Source organism: Ictidomys tridecemlineatus, chromosome 8 (assembly GCF_052094955.1).
Source record: "Ictidomys tridecemlineatus isolate mIctTri1 chromosome 8, mIctTri1.hap1, whole genome shotgun sequence".
Lineage (NCBI taxonomy): Eukaryota > Metazoa > Chordata > Mammalia > Rodentia > Sciuridae > Ictidomys > Ictidomys tridecemlineatus.
The window spans coordinates 141,169,489-141,189,513 of NC_135484.1; the positions used below are offsets into that span (position 1 = coordinate 141,169,489).

The 20,025-nt window shown below is 33.9% G+C and overlaps 1 protein-coding gene and 1 long non-coding RNA gene across 6 annotated transcripts in view; one reads left to right on the forward strand and one right to left on the reverse strand.

Annotated features, from left to right (window-relative positions):
- Positions 1-7,312, forward strand: part of LOC144366351 (uncharacterized) — a 19,846-nt gene extending 12,534 nt beyond the window's left edge. The window contains exons 3-4 of one of the 3 annotated variants that reach the window (XR_013425415.1): positions 80-354; positions 3,380-7,312. This is a non-coding gene — a long non-coding RNA (uncharacterized LOC144366351). Of the gene's footprint in view, positions 1-79 lie in introns of all 3 variants that reach the window. The other 2 variants (XR_013425413.1, XR_013425416.1) reach the window with 2 other exon arrangements.
- Slc35b3 (solute carrier family 35 member B3) overlaps positions 1-19,512 on the reverse strand; it is a 22,568-nt gene extending 3,056 nt beyond the window's left edge. The window contains exons 1-9 of one of the 3 annotated variants that reach the window (XM_021727864.3): positions 19,303-19,488; positions 18,558-18,745; positions 13,706-13,996; positions 11,621-11,742; positions 8,263-8,417; positions 6,692-6,799; positions 4,371-4,468; positions 2,104-2,196; positions 1,615-1,726 (exon numbers count right to left, since the gene is read on the reverse strand). In XM_021727864.3, coding sequence (XP_021583539.1) covers positions 1,615-1,726; positions 2,104-2,196; positions 4,371-4,468; positions 6,692-6,799; positions 8,263-8,417; positions 11,621-11,742; positions 13,706-13,906 — 889 coding nt within the window. In that variant the 5' untranslated portion in view covers positions 13,907-13,996; positions 18,558-18,745; positions 19,303-19,488. Of the gene's footprint in view, positions 1-1,614; positions 1,727-2,103; positions 2,197-4,370; positions 4,469-6,691; positions 6,800-8,262; positions 8,418-11,620; positions 11,743-13,705; positions 13,997-18,557; positions 18,746-19,302 lie in introns of all 3 variants that reach the window. The other 2 variants (XM_013359641.4, XM_005327480.5) reach the window with 2 other exon arrangements.
- Between the last annotated feature and the right edge of the window lie 513 nt (positions 19,513-20,025).

Sequence of the window (20,025 nt, forward strand, 5' to 3'; positions counted from 1 at the left end):
ATGGTGATCTCTGGATAAGACTGAATAATTTTTACAATCCTCTTTACATGTCTGTATTAACTTTTCCCTGTCCTTCTAGGGGTTACAGCTGGAAGTGTGCCATAAGGCTGAAACCTTTCTCCCTCATTCCAGGCAGAGGTAGGCACTGCACACATCTGCATTGCAGCCTTTCCTCCATGTTGCAGAGCCAGCTGCTGTCAGCCCATGTGCTGTAGTTTCTCCCCTTCCTCATCCTTGGATCCTCACACTCCACGGTCTGCTGGCACTCAATATTCAAGGCATGACTGAATGAACACCAAATGAAGAAACTTACGGCAACATGTGCCAGGGCTTTATTTCCAGGATCTATTTTTGGTAAAAGAACCTGTTTTTAGCTCGTATAATTCTAGTCTCTCCTTCATGTAAGTGTGGTCATGTGATTAGGCTGTGGCTAGTTAAACTTGAACAGAAGTAATGTTTCTAGAAATACAATTTTTAAAAGAATTTCCAGAAAGAGATAAGTGTAGCTTTCATCTTCCCTTACTCCATCCCACTGCCTGGAGGGAGAATGAAGACGGCCCAGCAGATAGATGGAGACTGGATTATGGATAACCATGGAGTTACTACATGTGCTTGGGAGGCAGTGCAGAATATGGTCAAGAGCACTGGCATGGAGCCAGATGGCCTTGGTTGGAACCTTGTCTCTAGATGAGTATCAGACAAGTCAACTTTCCTGTGCCTCAGTTTGCCCATTTTATGTTCCATAAAATGGAACAATAATAGAGCCTACTTTTTTAGGACTGTTGCAAAAATTAAAATAATTAATAGACATAAGATATCTAGAATGGTTTCTCAATATAATAAGGGCTATGGTGTGTAGTAGGTATTATTTATGACCACCTCTGGATTTTACAGAACAGGAAAAAACAAAACAAAACTGCCTACACTGTTAAGATAAGGGCTGCATTTCAGTTCTGGAAAATGACAAGCATATCCAGTTACTGACTCCACTCATGTGACTAGACATTCCTCTAAAACAAGAAATACAAGCTTCCTTCCTCTAGAGTGCCAAGCAAAGTCCTGGCACTGAGCAGGTGCATAAGTATTATCAGTGAAGAAAGAAAGACCTTGTTGTACTAGAAAAGATATAAGTGAAAGGTTTAAAAGCTTGGTTTAAATTGAACCTATCATATTTGAAAGGCAAGGAAACTGGAATTTCAGTAATAAGTTAAAAGTGTATAAAGGTAATATTTTCTTTGAAGGTATTCGTCCCATTATATTTTTACAGCAAATTCTTTTAATGCATTTAAAAGTTACTATTTGGATAAGTGCATACATTTCTCTTTAAAATTTAGCCTTTAGGGCCTGGGGTGTAGCTTAATGGTAAGAGTGCCTTGCCCAGCAGGTAAGACCATGGGTTTGATCCCCAGCACCACAAAAAAGAAAAAAAAATGTTTTAAATTTGAAAACAAGAAATTAAATTGAAATATCAATTGCTTTAGAGTAATAATTTTAAGAAATTATTAAGTCAAATAATAAACTGGTGTAACAGAACAACTTTTTTGTCTTTTAGAAACAGCATCAGAGAAAACATAAATGCTTACTTCATTATCTAAGCAAATAAATCCCTCCTACCTGTTACAGCAACAAGTGCACCAAAAATTTTAATCAAAGCCAGAACAAAAGAAATTCCAAAGTATCCAGTGAGGGAAAAAAGGAATGCATAACCGTAGGTCTGAATTGGATTCTGCAACAAATAAAAAAGCCTGTTAAAAAAATACAAAACCTGACATATTACAAATGAACTAAAACCACAGATTTTAATTAACTTCTTAAGCAATAATAAGCCACTCACAATGCAGTCAAGCAAACATTATTTAGTTTTCATTTAATGGAAAAATAATAATGAAATTAAAAATTCTCAACTTCTACATTATGAACTGCTTAAAAATTAACTAATAGGGTATAGCAAGGATAAATAAATTCAAATATCTATCATTTTATTTCTTATCTACAATATTATATTAGAGGAGTTATCAAATTATACCAACAATAGCCTTTTTAAATTAGGAGAATTAAGATTATAGAAAAAATTTTTATTAAAAAAATGAAATTAGTATTTACCTTTGAACAAAATGTTACTGCAGGGCTTAATCCACTAGTGCATGTCAATCCCAATAATATGTACACAAAACCAATTGAATATGAATATAAAACCTAGAATAGATAAAGTGGGAAAGAGCACTATCAAATCAAAATAGAAAATTGAGGGTTTTAAGTAGAGTTCAGTTAATTTATTTAAGTTTGCAAAACAAAACTTTTGTAGCAGTATCATTCCCATTTGGCCCAACTCTCTGGAAATGATGGTTGATCCTAATGGATTATAAGTACACTACAAGTTATCTTATGTACCAAATAACGGCACTACAAATTCTTTCTTACACATGTACATAATTATTTCTTTTTTTTTTGGCCTAGTTTAATTACTGAATACAAACCAGATTTAATGTTAGCATTGTAAAAATATACACAATCAAAATGAAACCCTTAAAGTTACTTATAGAACACGAAAAGAACCTCAAACATTGAGTTTACAAGAGATATTAATATATATTGAAATTTAGCAGTACAAGGCATAATGTATTGTTTAATTTCCCTACTAACCATTTTATCTCTGTTTATTACAGTCCTCATAAATAGTCTCAGGTACTGCTTCAAATGAATTCCTCCACAGATTTCTCACAACCAACATATGTTATAAATGTTTTTTTTTTTTTTTTTTTTTTTTTTGGTACTGGGGATTGAACCTAGGGATGCTTAACCACTGAACCACATCCTCAGGCCTTTTTTATATTTTATTAAACACACAGTCTAGCTAAGTTGCTGAGGCTGGCTTTGAACTCACAATCCTTCTGTCTCAGCCTCCCAAGCCACTGGGATTACAGGTGTGTCCATCATGCCTGGTTGCAACAGGTGTTCTTAGTCTATTGTTCCTCACTAATTTGCAAATGAAGTTATTAAAATTTAGAGATGTATTTTCCCAAATATGAGGTTAGTAAAGTTAGGATATGAACTAAGGGTATCAGAGTTTAACATCTTAACCACTACATTTTATTAACTTTCTAACCACCTACAGTTCCATAATTCCCTCTTAGGACATCTTTTTCTTACTTAGAAAAAGTAGTTATAATGATCAAGAAAATTATTGATCAAGAATAAAGCTACTATATTACTAGGATGTACTTAAAGATGCACCAGTCTGTGCTGAGAAAGTAACAGCAAAGAATACTCCTCTATATCCTTAATGTGATACATTCTGTCTATGAAGGTTGTTGGTTATAAGATTAATGTGCTCTCACTCTCACTCTCTCTCTCTCTCTCTCTCTCTCTCTCACCCTAGATATAAAACCATTTAGAAGATACATTGAAAGAAAAGAAAGTATTTACAATAACAGCAAAAGAAACACCTAACAATAACTTTAATAAGAACTGTGTTGGATTTATATGATAGAAATGTTAAGTTCTAATAGACATTAAAAAAAACACTTGAATAAAAGAAAGTCATACCTTATTCTTGGACTGAAAGAATCAAGTGTACAGATGCCATTCTCCCTAAATTAATTTATAATTCAATGCCATACCAATCACAATACCAATGGGATTTCTAGTTTTTTTGGGGGGGAGTATGGACACCCAAGAATTACTATTGGTAGTAATGTTCTGAAAAAGAAAAGGAACAATGCTGGCTAGTCCTAACAGATGGCAAATGTATGGTAAAGCTGCTGTTGTTATATGTACTGATGCAAAAATAAATTCAAGTGAAATCTACTGTACATTAGAATATGACATTATAAAGAAGGCATTTAAAGTAAGCTGGAAAGTGGCCTTATTTGATAAATGTAATTGGAACAAAAGAATAGTCATGAAAGAAAAATATTTTTAGAGTCTTGGACTGAATTAGGATTTAACAAAAAAAAAAGGAAATCATAATACCAGACAACATGGTAAAATATTTAAAATCTTAAAGTTAGGAAAATTCCCAGCCAGAAGTCAAAGATAAATTGGACCATATAAAAATTATAAACTTTTACATGGAAAATAACACTAAATACAAAGGGAATAAAATAAAATATAAAGGGTTCCATAAATGGATAAAAAAACTATAAATCAATGAGAAAAATATGATTAAATATACAGGCAGCTGTTAGTAATGGTAGTGGTAGTTTTTCTTTTTACCTTCCTATAATGCCTGACTGATTACTTTAGGAAAACAATGATAAATTAGTTTAAAAATGCAAGGCAAGTCCTTCATATTCTATTTCATAAAAATAAGCACATTACCATTTTTTTTAATCTGTCTGACATGAAGGAAAAAGCACTTGAGTATTTACCATTTCAGAATTAGAAGCATTGTGCAGTTTCATAGCTTTCTCTTGAACATTTCCAATGACAGCATCTGCACACAGTGCCAGGGAAATAAGCATGACACCTTCAAAAAGGTAAAAGAAACAGTCTCCTTACTTAATCAAGTTCTAGCAGACGTTAAATAGACTAAAAAGCAAAGGCAAGTTTTCAATCACACCTGCTCTGTAAAGCTAAATATTCTTATCCACAGTCAGATGCAATAAGCACACAGGTTGAAAATATTAAAACAAACAAAAGTCACACTAATGCTGTTATTATTGCATTTCAACATTAAATAAGAGTTTCACTCTCACTGTAGATTATATGTTTGAAAAAACTTACTGTATTAAGGAAGAAGTTCTAGCTTTATTGTTTACTGCCTAATCATACATTTTTATGTACTAAACTTGATGCTGAATGCTCTTTTACTGGTTTCAAATATTGAAAGACATGGGTTTTTGAGGATCTTCAAAGGAATTTCCTACCTCCTGAAAGGCTATTCAAAGATAATCCCCAAAATATTCCAAATAATGGCAATAACATGAAAACACTTCAATTGTATTCTAAGGGGAATATTTTAAAGAAAATTTTTATTTGAGCAAGTCTGGATGTTTATACTCTTCCTTTCAAAGTTTTGTCTTTAATAGCCACTTTATCACATCTTCTTTAGGTAATACACTCTACAAAGATCAGAGAAGGGATAAATGCTCATCAATTATTCTTCATGAAATATGGCTGGGTTCTAATTCTCTTCAAAAATATGCAGCTGAAACTTAGGAGGGGCTAGCACCAGAGGTACAATGAGAAGTTATGGTGCCACAGGAGCCCCACCTCCCACTCCTTTACTGCTTGTGGCTTCACACCCATTACTCCCTCATCTTAATACCCCTTCCCACTAGCTCTGTGTGAGGCAACTTATCATTATCTTGTTCTATGGGTGAAGCTTAAAGAGGTGTGGTAATTTACTCATGGTTGTTTATTTTTAAATAATTCAAAGAGAATTTGAATCTACAACTCTCATTGCAAATTATGTACCTTTTTCAACATTGCCTTTTCCTAAATAATAAAAAAAATCAATTCCTGCTGATTTCACAATCTTTAGTTTCTGATTTGTGAAAATTAAGCATTCCTTGAAAAATATAGACTATAACAAGAACAGCTGTAATTCACAGCATTCTCTTAAATGAGCAGTGAGTGCTTATAATCAAGTTTAAAGAGCAGACGGAGTAGGTCCTACCAGACTCTTGTGGGTGTTTTGAGAGGCAGAACTGTTTACATTGAAATCCATTCACTCAGCCTGGCCAGCCAGGGTATTGAGGAAAACTTGACAACTGGTAATATGTCTTGATTCTTAGGAAAATACATATTTTTTTCATTATGTGAAAGTTTATTATTTTTTCTCAGAAACAATTAGACTTTATACTTGGTGATATTATTACTTTTTTGCACTTCTCTGAGCTTCTTTGAAGACCTAGACACTTTAAATAGTCTGTCAAGTTAGGAGATGATACTAAATTAGTATTATTAGTAAAATTATTTCAATAATTTTAGTGCAGCACTGTATATACAATAAACCCCAATAATACCACAAAACAATTTATCTGAAAGGTAAACTAGAATAAGAACAGGATGCCCACACTTATTTTTTGTTCACATTTTTGCACATCCTATAAAAATTTTTCTGCTTTTGACAAATCTAACTTTAATTTGTAAAATTTTACATAGCACAGTAAAGAGGAAACTTTTTGGTAGAAAATTTAAGCACTTTCAGGTAATATTCATATATACATTACATAGTTTAATATTAAAGTACAGCATATCTTTCCCCTTTAGCACAAACGTTGACAATAAATGCACAAGTTTCAAAGTTTTTGTTTGTTTGTTTGTTTGATGGTGCTGGAGACTGAACCCAGGACTTCTTGTATGCTAAGTGCTCCACAACCTGAGCTACATCTTCAGTCCTCAGTTTTTTGTTTTTGTTTTTAAGGAGTAGAAACAATGACTACTGTATTTCCCCTATTACTCATGTGCACAGTTATAATTCAGCAGGTAAAAAATTAATCTTAACCTACATTTGATCATCAAAGATTTTGACTGGGCAGCCTCATTATGTTGAAATAAAAGGTACTACAAAAACTTACATTTCCAGAGCTGTGATATTTTTACTATAGCCTATAAAAGTCTAAAGGCCTTATGTTAGATATGTGAATCACAGATGTTATACCATCATTTAAAATCCTTGTGAAATTTTAGAAGTTCTTACTCTAAACCAAAATGCCTATAAAATCTAGAATTATAAATTCCTTACCTGTCAGATTGAAGTTAGGTGCAACTGTGCTGTCAGCAAGGGTAAACCAGATGAGGCCTAGGCTCATGCATAAGGCAGCAGAGACATCTGCAACATTATAACGCTTTCCTATACAAAACAAAGGTAAGCCCACCTCATTATGAGAATATTCATCAAGCCTAATGTTAGACCTATGTGCTTAACCCAACAGAACTGGGATCTGTTTTTTAATATCCAATGCCCAAAATATGAAGAGCACTTAGATCCAGGGATGAGACAGTCACAGAAGGGCTTCTGATGATTAAATGATCAATGGGCACAGCATGTCTTTAAGTTAGAAATGGAATCCTACATCATCTGTTACGATAGTGAATAAAATACACATGGTCATATATTGCTTAATGGTGAGGATATGTTCTGAGAAACCCATCTTTAGGTAATTACATTGCTGTGCAAATATCATAGAGTATACTTACACAGACTACAACAGTTATGATTTCCCTGGGCAATACTATCATATGTGACTACCTTCCTATGTGGCACACTGTTGACTGAAACATCTAATGTAGTACATGACTGTATATTGGTGAACACTGACAAGAATAATGTGCATTTGAAAGTATTAAAAATTTTTTGTAGAAATGAGTTTTTATTGGATTTATATTAAAAGGCAAGATTTCCTTGTTTATAAACACCACCAGATATTCACATTTAATAAAATGAAACGTAGTATAATTTTTTAAGGATTATAAGTAATATTATATGTGCCTCATCAGGTTAAGTGTGATTTGATTTTTTTTAAGCATAGAGTTGAATTTATTCAAATAAGAAAAAAAGAGACAGCTCCAGAAGGGTGGAAGGGGACCCAACAGGGACTGCCAAAGTGTGATTTTTTAATATGGATTGAAGTAAATTTTTCCCACATGAACCACTGCCCTATGATGATATGTCAAGTTGCTATAAAACACACTTTCATTGTATAAGGCTTATTGGGAAGGCATTGAAGGAATAAAGTAAAAATGTTGCTACGTACGACATTTAGTGATACAGAAACAATTATTGAAACATGAATATTCCTCATGAGAGCTAACAGGTAGAACAACTTGATATACTGCTAGTTGCTGTGGATCCTCTTCTCCTCATATTTTCTAAACTTAGCTGGGGCTCCAAGACATCAGTAAGTTAGCAGGGTTAGTAACCCATTCAGACTAAGCCTTATTTTAATATGACAATTACCCACTGTACAATGGTTGAGTGTGGGCTCTGAAGAGTAGAAGAAAAGTATTGAGAAAAGGAACTTTCCAGGTACTTCTGAGCTAAATCTTTAATATGTGAATAAAGTATTGCTAGAAATGCCTACATTTCAAAGTAAAATTCTTTTCTCTCAAGTCCAAATTATTGATTCCAGATGAGGTTTATCAGAGAAGTATCTATGTTTTTTATAATACCTTACTTTTATAAGATACCCTTATAACTGTTAGGATACCTAGATACTCACTAAAATATGATAGATGCTTAGTGCTTTCCTAATGCTAGATGCCATAACATGTCCTACTGGTTTCAAATAGTATGAAAATATATCATTACTATACCTTGAATAAAAACTCCTCCTAGCATAACAGGAATCAATTTGCAGCACTTGAAGATGACTTGGGTGGGATAATTCAGGTAGCCCAAGGAAGTGTTTGATAACCCCATAGTACCCACTGTTAGAAAAGCTATTATCATGTAGGTTTTTCCTGGTATTCTGTAAAAGACAATTTTTAAAACCTTCATTTTGGGGACCCAATTCATACTATTTTGTTTTTCGAATTTCTGGTTAATATTTCTGTAACTATGAGTAAAAATATCACTACTCTTAAAGTTGAAACACTTATATAAAAGAACACTGATAAAATAACAATTTGCTTTTATTATAACTAATCATAAATGAGGACTCTCAACTATGTAAAATGTTAGATATTCTTACTAAAGGTATAAACATTGATCAAAGGGTTTTAAACAGTATTTCTAGCTACAGTTAAAAACAATATTGACTAAATTTAGAAAAAGAAATTGCTTTAAAAAATATTAGCCTCTATAATGTAAAAGGCACCTAAAATAATTTCAACAAAAATTTAACTTCTAAACTGTTGTTCTGTTGTTTCCTAATGTTTCCATCTAGCATTAGGAAAAAATTATCTATCCATTCTGCTAGCATAAACCTAAGCAGAATTTCTTAGGGAAAAAAGTGCATGAGCTTTAAAATTCCAGACATGATTTTTATTATACTATCTTATAAATCAACTCTCTGTGTTCTATAAAATGTCACAACAATCTGACTGTCTGATCTCAAAATCTTTTAATTTTCGGCTCTATCTAAATTTCCTAAAGGAGATTCCTTATTAGCATCTTTAGAATTTCAAGTCATTATTGTGACCCTATGCTCACATTGACTAGATATTTAATGGTCTAAAATAATAATGTTGTACACTGGTGTTAGAAACACAATGAGTCACTATTCACATAATTTGATGATTCTACATACTTAAGTGTAATTTCCCTTTTGAAATTTGTGATTATGTTTAAACAAAGGCAACAACAATCTCTCATATCTTTTATATGGTCAGACATAAGGTAAAATAATTAACTAGGATAACTTAATTACAATTTATCACATCTACATTTCAATTTTGAGACCTTTCCCAGTTAAGTACTAATACAGTAATCAATATTTAAATCCACTAGAAATAACGTGATATGCTCATATACAATAGAGTACCCCAAAACATTTCACACTGTCTGTAAACTTCATTGTCCTAATCAGTGAAGATATATAGTGAGTTTCCCTGGTAATGATACAAATCAAATTTCCTCAGACACATCACAAAAACAGTGGTGGTGGTCAGAAAATTAAAGTTCAAGTCAAAAAATTTACAAGATTAGAAAAGCAGTATAGCACAGGTAGAAAGAAAAAGAGCCCGAAACCCAGGAGACGTGAAAATCTCAGCAAGTCTGTAGGTCTTTGTTTTCTCATACTTAAAATAAGGAAGTTGGCTTTTTACCAAAAAGTTGGCTTTTTGCCTCTAGAATTCTCATTGTATTTTATTTAATACCTCAATTACTTACTTCTTTAGAAGTAGTGTCAAAATTATAACAAAAACCACAATAAAAACCTCTCAAAACTGATTTGACAGATCTCCTTTGTTAAAAAAAAAATCAAAGTAATTAAAAATGGAATTAATCTTTGGTGAAAAATAATAAGTAGCATATATAGGGTGCTACAGTTTATGATTTGTGTTAACACACATTATCACATTTGATTCCCAATAAAATTGAGAATTTCAGTGACTTCCCTGAGGTTTTGCCAGAGCTAATAAGCAACAGCACCAAAATGATTCAAACCCATGTTTTCTAATTTCAAATCCTGTTCTCTTTCCTATACACAGCTATTTACATAAATATAGGGGGGGAATACAACCCTAAGCAAACAGTTTAGCTAATTAAAGGTTTAAAAAACAACTACTATAATATTAAGTATATTAAGTAATACATGATTGGGCATATTTTCATTGTATCTTCTTTAATGACAGTTTTTAAAATTTAAAATGCCCCCGAAAGTTTCAATTCAAAATTACATTTAAGTCTGTAAATTCTTCTCCCAGATTCTTTCACTTACATTTAAATCAAATTATCTTTTAAAAACACATTATGGTCATATGGCTTAAAGGTTGAGATAAACATGGCCCACTCCCATCTCATCTAGGTAGCTAACGGGAGGTGTTTCCTTCTGACATCTGACAGGAGATACATCATCTTTGTGTAACTTTTCATTTAACAAATATGGCATTATTGTCTTTTTTTACCTTAGAAGCAACTGGAGAACCAAGAGTTTGCAATAGGTAACAAATCTTTAGGTTTCCTTACATATTAGTCTTGATAGATATATTTCATTGCTTTTTATTCTATCATTTATGGCTATATGTTATGATTTCAGAGCATGAAAATAAGGAAGATGATATTCTCAGACTCAAATATTTTTATTTTACTATAACAGTTTATTGGCAGTAAAAAGTTTGGCAAGCAAAAACTGGATATGTGAAGAAACTCGTGTCACAGATTCTTCCAGGAAGAATCTTATGTCACAGAATTAAATACTTAAAATTGTACAGTTACCATCACACAAACTTCAAAATCATTTTTTGTTAAAAAAAAAAGCTATGAAAACTTTCTCAATTAAAAAAAATTTTCACTTTACTGAAGGATTAAACATTTACATGAAAGAAGACAGAATGCCCATATTATAGTCTTTATTGTATTTGAACTGCACAACAGATATGTGAAATCAATATTAGGGTGTGATAATAAAGGAATGACCACTCTTCTTACATTTATCAAAATTTCACAAATTCCTAACCACCTTCTATTCATAATCAGAGACTGTTTCCATGCATGTTGTTAAATATGCCATAAATTTTTCATTTCTAGATGTTTGTTAATTTAAAAAATATTATCAAACCAGCCACTTAGATTTTAACAAAAAGTAATGAAGTATATTTTTCTAATGTTTAAGAGTGAAAATCTTAGCTACTGGATGTTCCATGGCCATTTTAGTTGGATATATCCCACAAAACATTAACTTCACATTTTAAAAATCACTACAAAAACAGATATTTCACTCCATTACTTCCATGTCAGCTGCACCCTAAACCTTCCTGTAATTATACTTATTTTAGTGAACTTTATAAAAATATACATATTTCTGTTCAAAAAGATATATTTTACCATAAGTTGAGCATCAGTGTATAAAGAAAACATTATATTAAGCTGATTATACTGATAACAATTCATGATTAGATAACATTAATAGGAAATATAAATTTCATGCATATTTAACAAGCTAAATTTTTTTCTAAAAGAAGATTCAACTAATACTAGTGAACTTAACTAACAAAAAACCAAGCTACATACCTTCTCCTTTTATCCTGAATAAGCTGAAGTTCTATTAGGCCAAATATGGAGTAAAATGCAAATTGCACTAAAGTAAGGTACCAGCCATAGGACTTAAAACCCTCCACTGAAAATATTAATTCCTGTCAAAAGACATATGGATACTGTTAAGTTCAAGTGGATAGACCAACTTACTCTTGTTAAATTCTCATAAAAACAACATTTTAAAAGAAATCAAGCCATAGTCTCCCACCCCATAGTAACTCAGAGAAGTCAGAAATTAGTTTTCCCCAAGAATTGACCCTACATACCCAAGTATGAAAATCATCAGAAAATACAAAGCAACATGATGTGCTGCTTTATTTAAGCAAATATACACCACAATTAAAAGTTGCCCAAAACAATGAAAGAGGTGACTGACTCAAGAACGTATAAAGAACAGATTTCACTAGAAGTCAATCATCTTAGGGCTATTCTACAGAAACATAGTTCAAATCAATAATATAATTTTTCAAAATTTTTGTGCCCCAGATTATGTACAACTTTTCCCTAAACACAGTATTATATCATAAAGTCACATTTACATCATTTATTAGAAAGTCATTTTAACAAGTCATTAAGAGTTATTTTACTGAAATTATCTGGCTTAATTTTAAATGAATAAATCAAATTGCCTACCTTATGTGCAGGTGTGCATGTATGTATATGTCACATTAGCAAACCTCAACCATTTTTCTTGAACTATTTCAATGCCTGATTAGACACAAGAGCTAAGAACAATGTCAATTTCACAAAGTAAAAGAGGTAAAACTACAAATGGAATTTGCAGTGGTTTTTCCAATTTAAAACTCTGCACACACTGGTTATTAACAAAAATATTTAATCATTAATCAAATATGAAAAATGCATCTAATGAAATTGTAAGGTGAATTTTTAATTCATTTTCCTTTGCTATAGGTACCTTTGGTGCCAAGCCATTTGTTAACAGTGGAATACTGAAGGATAAAAAAATTTCAACAAGAAATTCCAACCTCTATTTTTAACTCTTATTCATAATGATATCTTAAGTTACATCATCTTCTAATATGAAATCAATTGTAAATATTAATATTTTTAGTTCATGTTTTGGTTTACATTAATATTCTTCATGGCAGTCTCTTAGCTAGTTAAATAAGTCAAAATTCTACCTTCTTTATTTACATTTATCTTTATAATTCATCTATATAAAACAATGAAAAAGTAATATTTTTGAAATCACTCTTTATTTATTAGTATTAATGTATGCCAGAAATACTGTTTTCAGAAAACATCATTCCTTTTCTTGAATTACAAAGCTTCTCTCACTTTATGGAGTTGTATTAAAAATCTAAATCGCTAAAGGATAAAAACATTCATTAATTTTAAATGGCCATTAATAACACTGATTCCCATTATAACATTTTTACTAGCTAGGATCCTCACTCATCCAGCCCATGTTTTTGAAAGTTAGAGATTTGCTGCTGGCCAAATGTATAGAATTATCCTAAAATACAATGCAAATACAAAACAAACTATTAGTTAGAAGTGTTCTGTATAAACAAAAAATCACAGATAAGATTCTGGCAAAGTGGAATTAGAGAAAATACAAGTTAAAATGAGAAGTATTTGACTATTAAAAGATTAAAAGGACTTGTCTATTATAGAATTAAAATATCATGATCTATTTTTGTAAAAAGGACTTTTATCATTGAGCTCAAAGAATTGAGAATTGTGCTACAATTTTATTGGAAAATTACATTCCCAGGTATCACATATATTTGAAATTTTCTTCTTTTTAAAAACTAACACACGGCTGCAAATATCTACATTTTGTTGAATATTTAAAAACATATTTTCATAATTTAAATTTTTCAAGATTATCATCTTCCCTCCCCACTTAAAATAATTTACTCTAAAACTCTGTTTTCACTAACCCTTTCAAGAAGTCCATTTGTATTTATGAAAAATTCAAATTTATAAATCAACTAGTAAACTTTTAGTAAAAATATCACAGACAAAATTTTTAGTAAGTGCTAATACTGAAATTAACTGCTATAAATGATTAACATATTACAAATAACTATTTACCTGCAAATATCCATAAATTAGGTAAAATACAAAAACTCCAGCAACACATATGAAAAACTGAGTAAGTTTGTTAAATTTGCTGAGATTTATGCCAAGTACTATAATGTCATCAATTGACTTAATGTGTGGTGACATTGTTTGGGTTTTGGATGGCACAGTGATAGAGATGTATTTTCTGGAGTTGTTAAACTTGAGGTCCATTGTTCTTATTTTGCTGCATTCAGGGCTTCCAGAGTTATCTCTGTGGGTTTGCTGTATTTCGTTTAATTCTTCTGTTTGCTGTGCCAAGTCCTAGAGAAGGAAATATGCAATTAAAGTAAAACATTTATATCATAAAGTATTGCTCCAAATATTAATCTAAACTATAAAACTGTGTAGATGAGGCTAATTCTGTAGATGTACTATCTTAAGTTCTCAATTACAGCCTCTTAACAACCAAAAACACCACACCTAACTGCCAATTTATCAAGTATAAACTTGAGAGAGCAACTGCATCACTAAATTGGATATAGACCACACTCATTCCATAGCAACAAACCAAAAGCTAATCTGTTTTGTTAAAGAATTAAGCAGGAGGTTGGTTACGGTTTCATATCTAGTAAGTAGATAACTTTTAGAATCTACAATAGTGTAAGCATAACATTCTCAACATTAAAGTTAATCTTTACTTGGAGAACAGTAAAGAATAAGTGGTGTTCCTTTAAATACTAGAACAACTGTAAAACCTATTTGCCAGTAACATTTTAAAAGTCGCCCAAATGTAAGTTGCTTAAAAAGCTAATTTACCAGAGACTGTAGAATGAATAATATGTTTTAGTAATAACATTTCTTAGGCTAAAATATATATTTTTTCTTTTGGAGATCATTTTAATTTTAAAAGTCTCCGGGGTGTAAAAGGCTGGAAAATATGTCATCTTTTGTCAGTCTTTGGGGGGAAAAAGTATGAGGCATCATGGAAGACTGTCAAATTTCTCTTTGGATTTCAATAAACTGAAACTTAAATTCCATGTAAAGGTTAAAGAGACTCAAGATTTAATGACAACTAAAGATTAGAGCACATTTATGAGGAAAAACCTTTTTTCTAGAAAAGACTATTATGATTCCAGTGAGAATGAAAATTTATACACCAAGGGCTGAAGAGATAAGTATAATTTTGACAGTGAGCTTCACTTGGAAATCTTTTAATAGAAACTGTTGGTTTAAAATAGTAAGAATTAGTGTTGCCTCTATGATCATTCCCAATTTACTGATTCACAAAGATGAACTAGGCCCTAATTCAAATGAGGGCTGAGGCTCTGAATATAACTTGTAGCTAAGAACACTTCAGTCACCAAAACACTTTATTTTATACCGTCTGTGCTATGTTTTTAAACAGAGAATATGCAGTTTTACAAAGTTTTGCTTTGTTTCTATTTCTTTATTTTTTTCTTCCTTGTACTTTGTTCTTTTTCTCAGTTATGTTTCAATCATTGCTCTCTCTCAATTAAGACTTTTTACACTGTCTTGTAGGATAACCCTGAAATGTGATTGTCTTTATAAATTGCTTTAAATTATTTTCTCTAATGAATCCTGCTTTTATATGTAATTATAATGCACCAAGTAAAAAAGTAAACAGATAAAAGAAAGACCAGTAGAATAAAGAAAGGAATTGGGGAAGGAAGGGAAATGGGAAATACTGGGAAATGAAATGCAGCAAGATTTTTTAATGTGCAAATATAAATATATCACAATGAACCCCATTGTTATGTATAATTAAAATGTACTAATAAAAACATAATACAAATAAGTTATCTTCATTAAACATTTCATCAAACCTGTGCTTGAATAAAGAACAAAAAATTTTAACAACTATTTGCTATGTATTAAGCATGGGCAAAGAGCACCAGTTAAAAATATCTGGCAGAAGATAAGCTTCTAAGCTCCCTTTCTCTCACTTCTTTCAATAAAGCCTAAACCAATATTTCATTCTTAAAACATCATGGACTTTCAAATAATCTTGCCCTCTGGTCATGATGTCCTTTTACCTGGTCTCCTTTCTCTGGTCAGGTTTTAAAGTTCAGCTTTAATGTCTCTTTTGTGACACCCTCCCTAATTCCCCCAGTTGGGAAGAGACAGATGAAAGAGAAGATTCATATTCTTGTGCGTCACCCTCTGTTTGAAACGGGCTATGGTGTTGGCAAGCTTTATTCTGTAAGCAAAAATCTTACAGAATTTGGAGAAACACATGTATCGAATAAAGCTTATATAAAAACTCATTCCTGCTTTTGTTCATATCAAAATACTTCTCCAGAAGGTAAACTTCTCTCAAAGTCACCTTCTTCTGTGATGTATGTAATTTAGCAAAATGCCAAGCATATGAATACAATTCTAACTAATACTTCAAGAAAGCAGTATAGCATTGTGCTTTAATTTAGACAGATCTGAATTCAAGATTGGGTTTTGCTATGTATTAGCTAGGGAGTCTTGGGCAAATTATTTAACCTTTCTGAGCTTTAAGTTCTGTACCTCTAAGAAGGGAATAGGGCGGGAAAACTGTTAAAAATATGGTTACCATAGGATTTTTGCCGTGACCATATGAAATAAATGTAAAAGTCTTCAGTACATGGTATGACAGTACATGTATGTTAGTGATTGTTGTGGTTTAGATGTGGTATCCCCCAATAGTTCACGAGACAATGTGAAGTTTGGAGGAGAAATGATTGAATCATCTTAATCTAATCAGATGATTAATCCATGATGGAATTAACTGAACATTAACTGGAGGCAGGTGGGGTATGGCTGGACCAAGTGGTTTCTTGGGGGCAAAGCTATGGGGTATATATTTTGTTCTGGAGAGTGGAATCTCTCTCAGCTTCCTGATGTTAACTGTTTCCCTCTGCCACACACTTCCACCATGATGTTCTCCTCACCTTGAGCCAAGGAATGGAGCCAGCCGGAATACTATGGATGAAGAGCTCTGAAACCAGGATCCCTAAACAAACCTTTTCTCCCCTACAACTGTTCTGGTTGGGTGCTTTTAGTCACAGCAGCAAAAAGGCCAGCTAAAACAGTGATAATTACTCAACTACTTAGAAATACCAGTGGTGTGGTCTCTTGTGCTGAAGCTGATTCACTCTTTGATGTGCAACTGGAAATATGGACCTGTATTTCTTACCCAGACCTCTCTCCAAATGCTTCTTTGATATCTCAGTGAAATTCTACTGTCACCATATATTAAACATGGCCTAATATGAACTTATTTTCCCCTGAAAACAAATCTTTTCTTCTTCTTATATTCCCAATATCATGTAATGTTACTTAGCATGAAACATAAACTCAAAGTCCAGGAGTTACCTTAAGATTCTTTCCTATTCCTCACATTTACACCCTGCAAAGATTCCTATTGACTCTACATCCACAAGTATATCTAAAATATTTGATGTTACCATCAAATAGCCATTTTCTCCAGATTAGATTGTGTATAATCTCATCTTTCACATTGATGAACACAAAATTTGGCCATGCTGCAACTTTGATTAAGACCTTGTACATTAAAAACTAATTGCTGTTCTAGATATTTACAGCACGGTTTATGTACATGTAATATGTAAACATAATTTACAAATGTCTAAATCATAATGGCATGACTTTTGTGTGTGCTTTTCCTTCAAAAATATGAGTTCCTTAAGAGATGATGTTGCTTTCACAGGCTGTTCAAGCATATAACAAAAATATCAGATATTAAATGAAGGACTCTCTTGCACTTTAGTAACCATCACTGAATCAACAGTATTCTGCTGCATTCCATCATTTTAGCTCTCCCAACATATTTCTTTACAACCTCAGAACTGCAGATCTCGGTCACATATGCAGTTAAATTCCTCCAGCGCTATCCTTTCTAAGCATGAACAAAAATACCAACATCTCTCCCGAATTTTCCACAAAGCACCTGAAATGAACATGAAAATAAGTTTCTTTCCCTTTCTTGCTTGATGCATCAGTACCACCAAACCTACCCTTTAAATGCTTTGCCTTTAGAATGTAGTTTTGTGTTATTAATCTGCACACTGCTGAGCAGAATGCATGACCAATGAAGGCCTCTTTCAGCACGATTTATATACATGTAATGATACCCAAGGTTTGCCATTTCCCTTCCATTTAAAACATTAAGGACTGATATAAACTAATGTCTAAAGAAATTGAGCCTGTCTTTGTGAAACAGGAATTAAAAATAGTTTTCAAATTAAACAAACAATATTTGGCTTTGCCTTAGAACTTCACAATAACCCATGAAACTAAAATAGAAAACCACAAGTGTGAATCACTGCCTGAGTTCTCTTCCTAAACTCAAAATAGATATCTACCTTTAGTTCCTTGAAGGTACAAATAACAGCTAAAATGGAATTAAAAGGTAGCATCTCTAGTACATATTAGATATTTCAAAATTATAAAGTGATAGTGTTGACTTATAATGACCTAAGGAAATCAAAATCAGTTATTTCTTAATCTCTCTTTTCTAATCTGAAAGACTCCAACTACAAAAAAAAAAAAAAGAAAAAAGAAAAAAAAAGGGGGGTGGGGTGGGGTAGCACGTAAGGAAAAATCTGTCATTACTATGCAAGTAACCTGAGAAACATGACTCTGTATTTTGCCACACTTAATGTTAGAAATAAAAGTGTAATTTTCCCTTGATTAACTGCACTGTATATCAACCACCGCCTATGGAGTACCAAAAAACAAGATTCTGTCTCATTTCTTTTTACACACTTCATTATACAAAGTTCGAGAAACGGTGCCAATCTGTTACTTTTTTTTCCCCCAAGGGAAAATGCTAAAAATTAGGATTTTATGTATTAAGTACAAATAATACTACCTAAATTATATTCAAATGGTAATTGCATCCTCTTCCAAGTTTCAAACTGTCACAACCATTGGTTTTCAAAATCCGCTGGATTTTCTAGATACAGGGAAACCTACTACTGCATAAGAAATGCAGATGCCCGATATCTTAAAAAATTCTGTGAGTGTACCAAAAGTTTCCCCCTTGTGCTCTCAACATTCCTTTGAAAGAAAAACAGACGAGGTAGCAAATCAGTTGCAAAGACTGGAGGAACTTGCAGAACTTCTAGTGACATAAACTCAATAGCAAGGCAAGAACAGTCAGTCACCTTCCAGGGAAAGGGAAGTGGGCATCAGAGAACCGTGGAGTCCCCTCAAAACATGGAACCCGGAAGTGATTCTTAAGTGCAAATGGTCCTGGGGAAAAGCAGGAGCCTGACAGTCCTGCAGAGGCCCAAAGGTGCACAGCCTAGAGAGCCCTGGGGCTGGCCTCCTCCCAGGGAGTCCACGGTGGCCTGAAGGCGTTCTCGCAGGCCCCAAGAGGGTAACGGGTGCGGGATAAACAGGTTCTCCTCCCTGGAAACCGTGCCCGGAGGTGTCGGCTCCTTTTTTAAAGAGGAAGTCACCCGCTCCTGCCATCCCGACCTCATCCGCTCCTAGAAAGCTCCTTCAGCGAGGGGGACACCCGCAATGTCTAAGGTCTTGGAGGGATAGAGATTCTGGGTCCCTAACACCAGAAGGGCGCCGGGGGCACGCCCACCCCCAAACCGGCTCGTCACCTGGGTGACCTTAGCCCGGACGGCGCCTCGGCCAGACGAAACGTCGCCCCCTCCCCAAGTCGGTCGCCATCACCTCCTCTTCCTCCTCTTCCTCTCCTACTTCTGGACTTTCCACAGCCGCTGCCGCCTCCCCGGAAGGCGCTCTCATCACCTGCACCCACGCGCCACTTCCGCTTACGTGTCTCTGCGCGCGTGCGCAGGAGCGCGACCCCGCCCCCTCCAGGTCCGGGGCCGACGTCCACGCGCGCGCCGTCGCCTCCAGCGCTGGCTCCGTGTGTTTCGGGGCATGGGAGTCGCTCAGCGGTGGAGGGCCGAGCCCGTGAGAGGATGGCGCTGTAGCAGGTCCACTGAGAACACTATCAGTGTCCCGCGTGTTTCTGGCCTCCGGGCCAGGGTATCGTGGGTATGCTCAGGCCTCTGGGTGCCCTCTGGGGAGGCCACTTCCGCGTAGGCGGCTGTGGACTGAAATTTGAGAAGGCGGCCACGTGGAGGATGTTGGACCCGGATTTAAAGATCCCCGGGTTCTCCTTCCCGCACCCGGGCTCAGGGAGGTGATGCGGCGGTGCAGCGCCCGTGAGGCACCTGCCTTTTCAATGGGGTGGGTGGAGGGAAACTTGGTTTCTGATCTTGTGATTCAGCTTGTAGCAACAGCCACGGAGTTTCTCATTGCTTCTTAACCCTGGAAACTTAAGGCCACGTCTATACTCCCCGAGGTGCACTGAA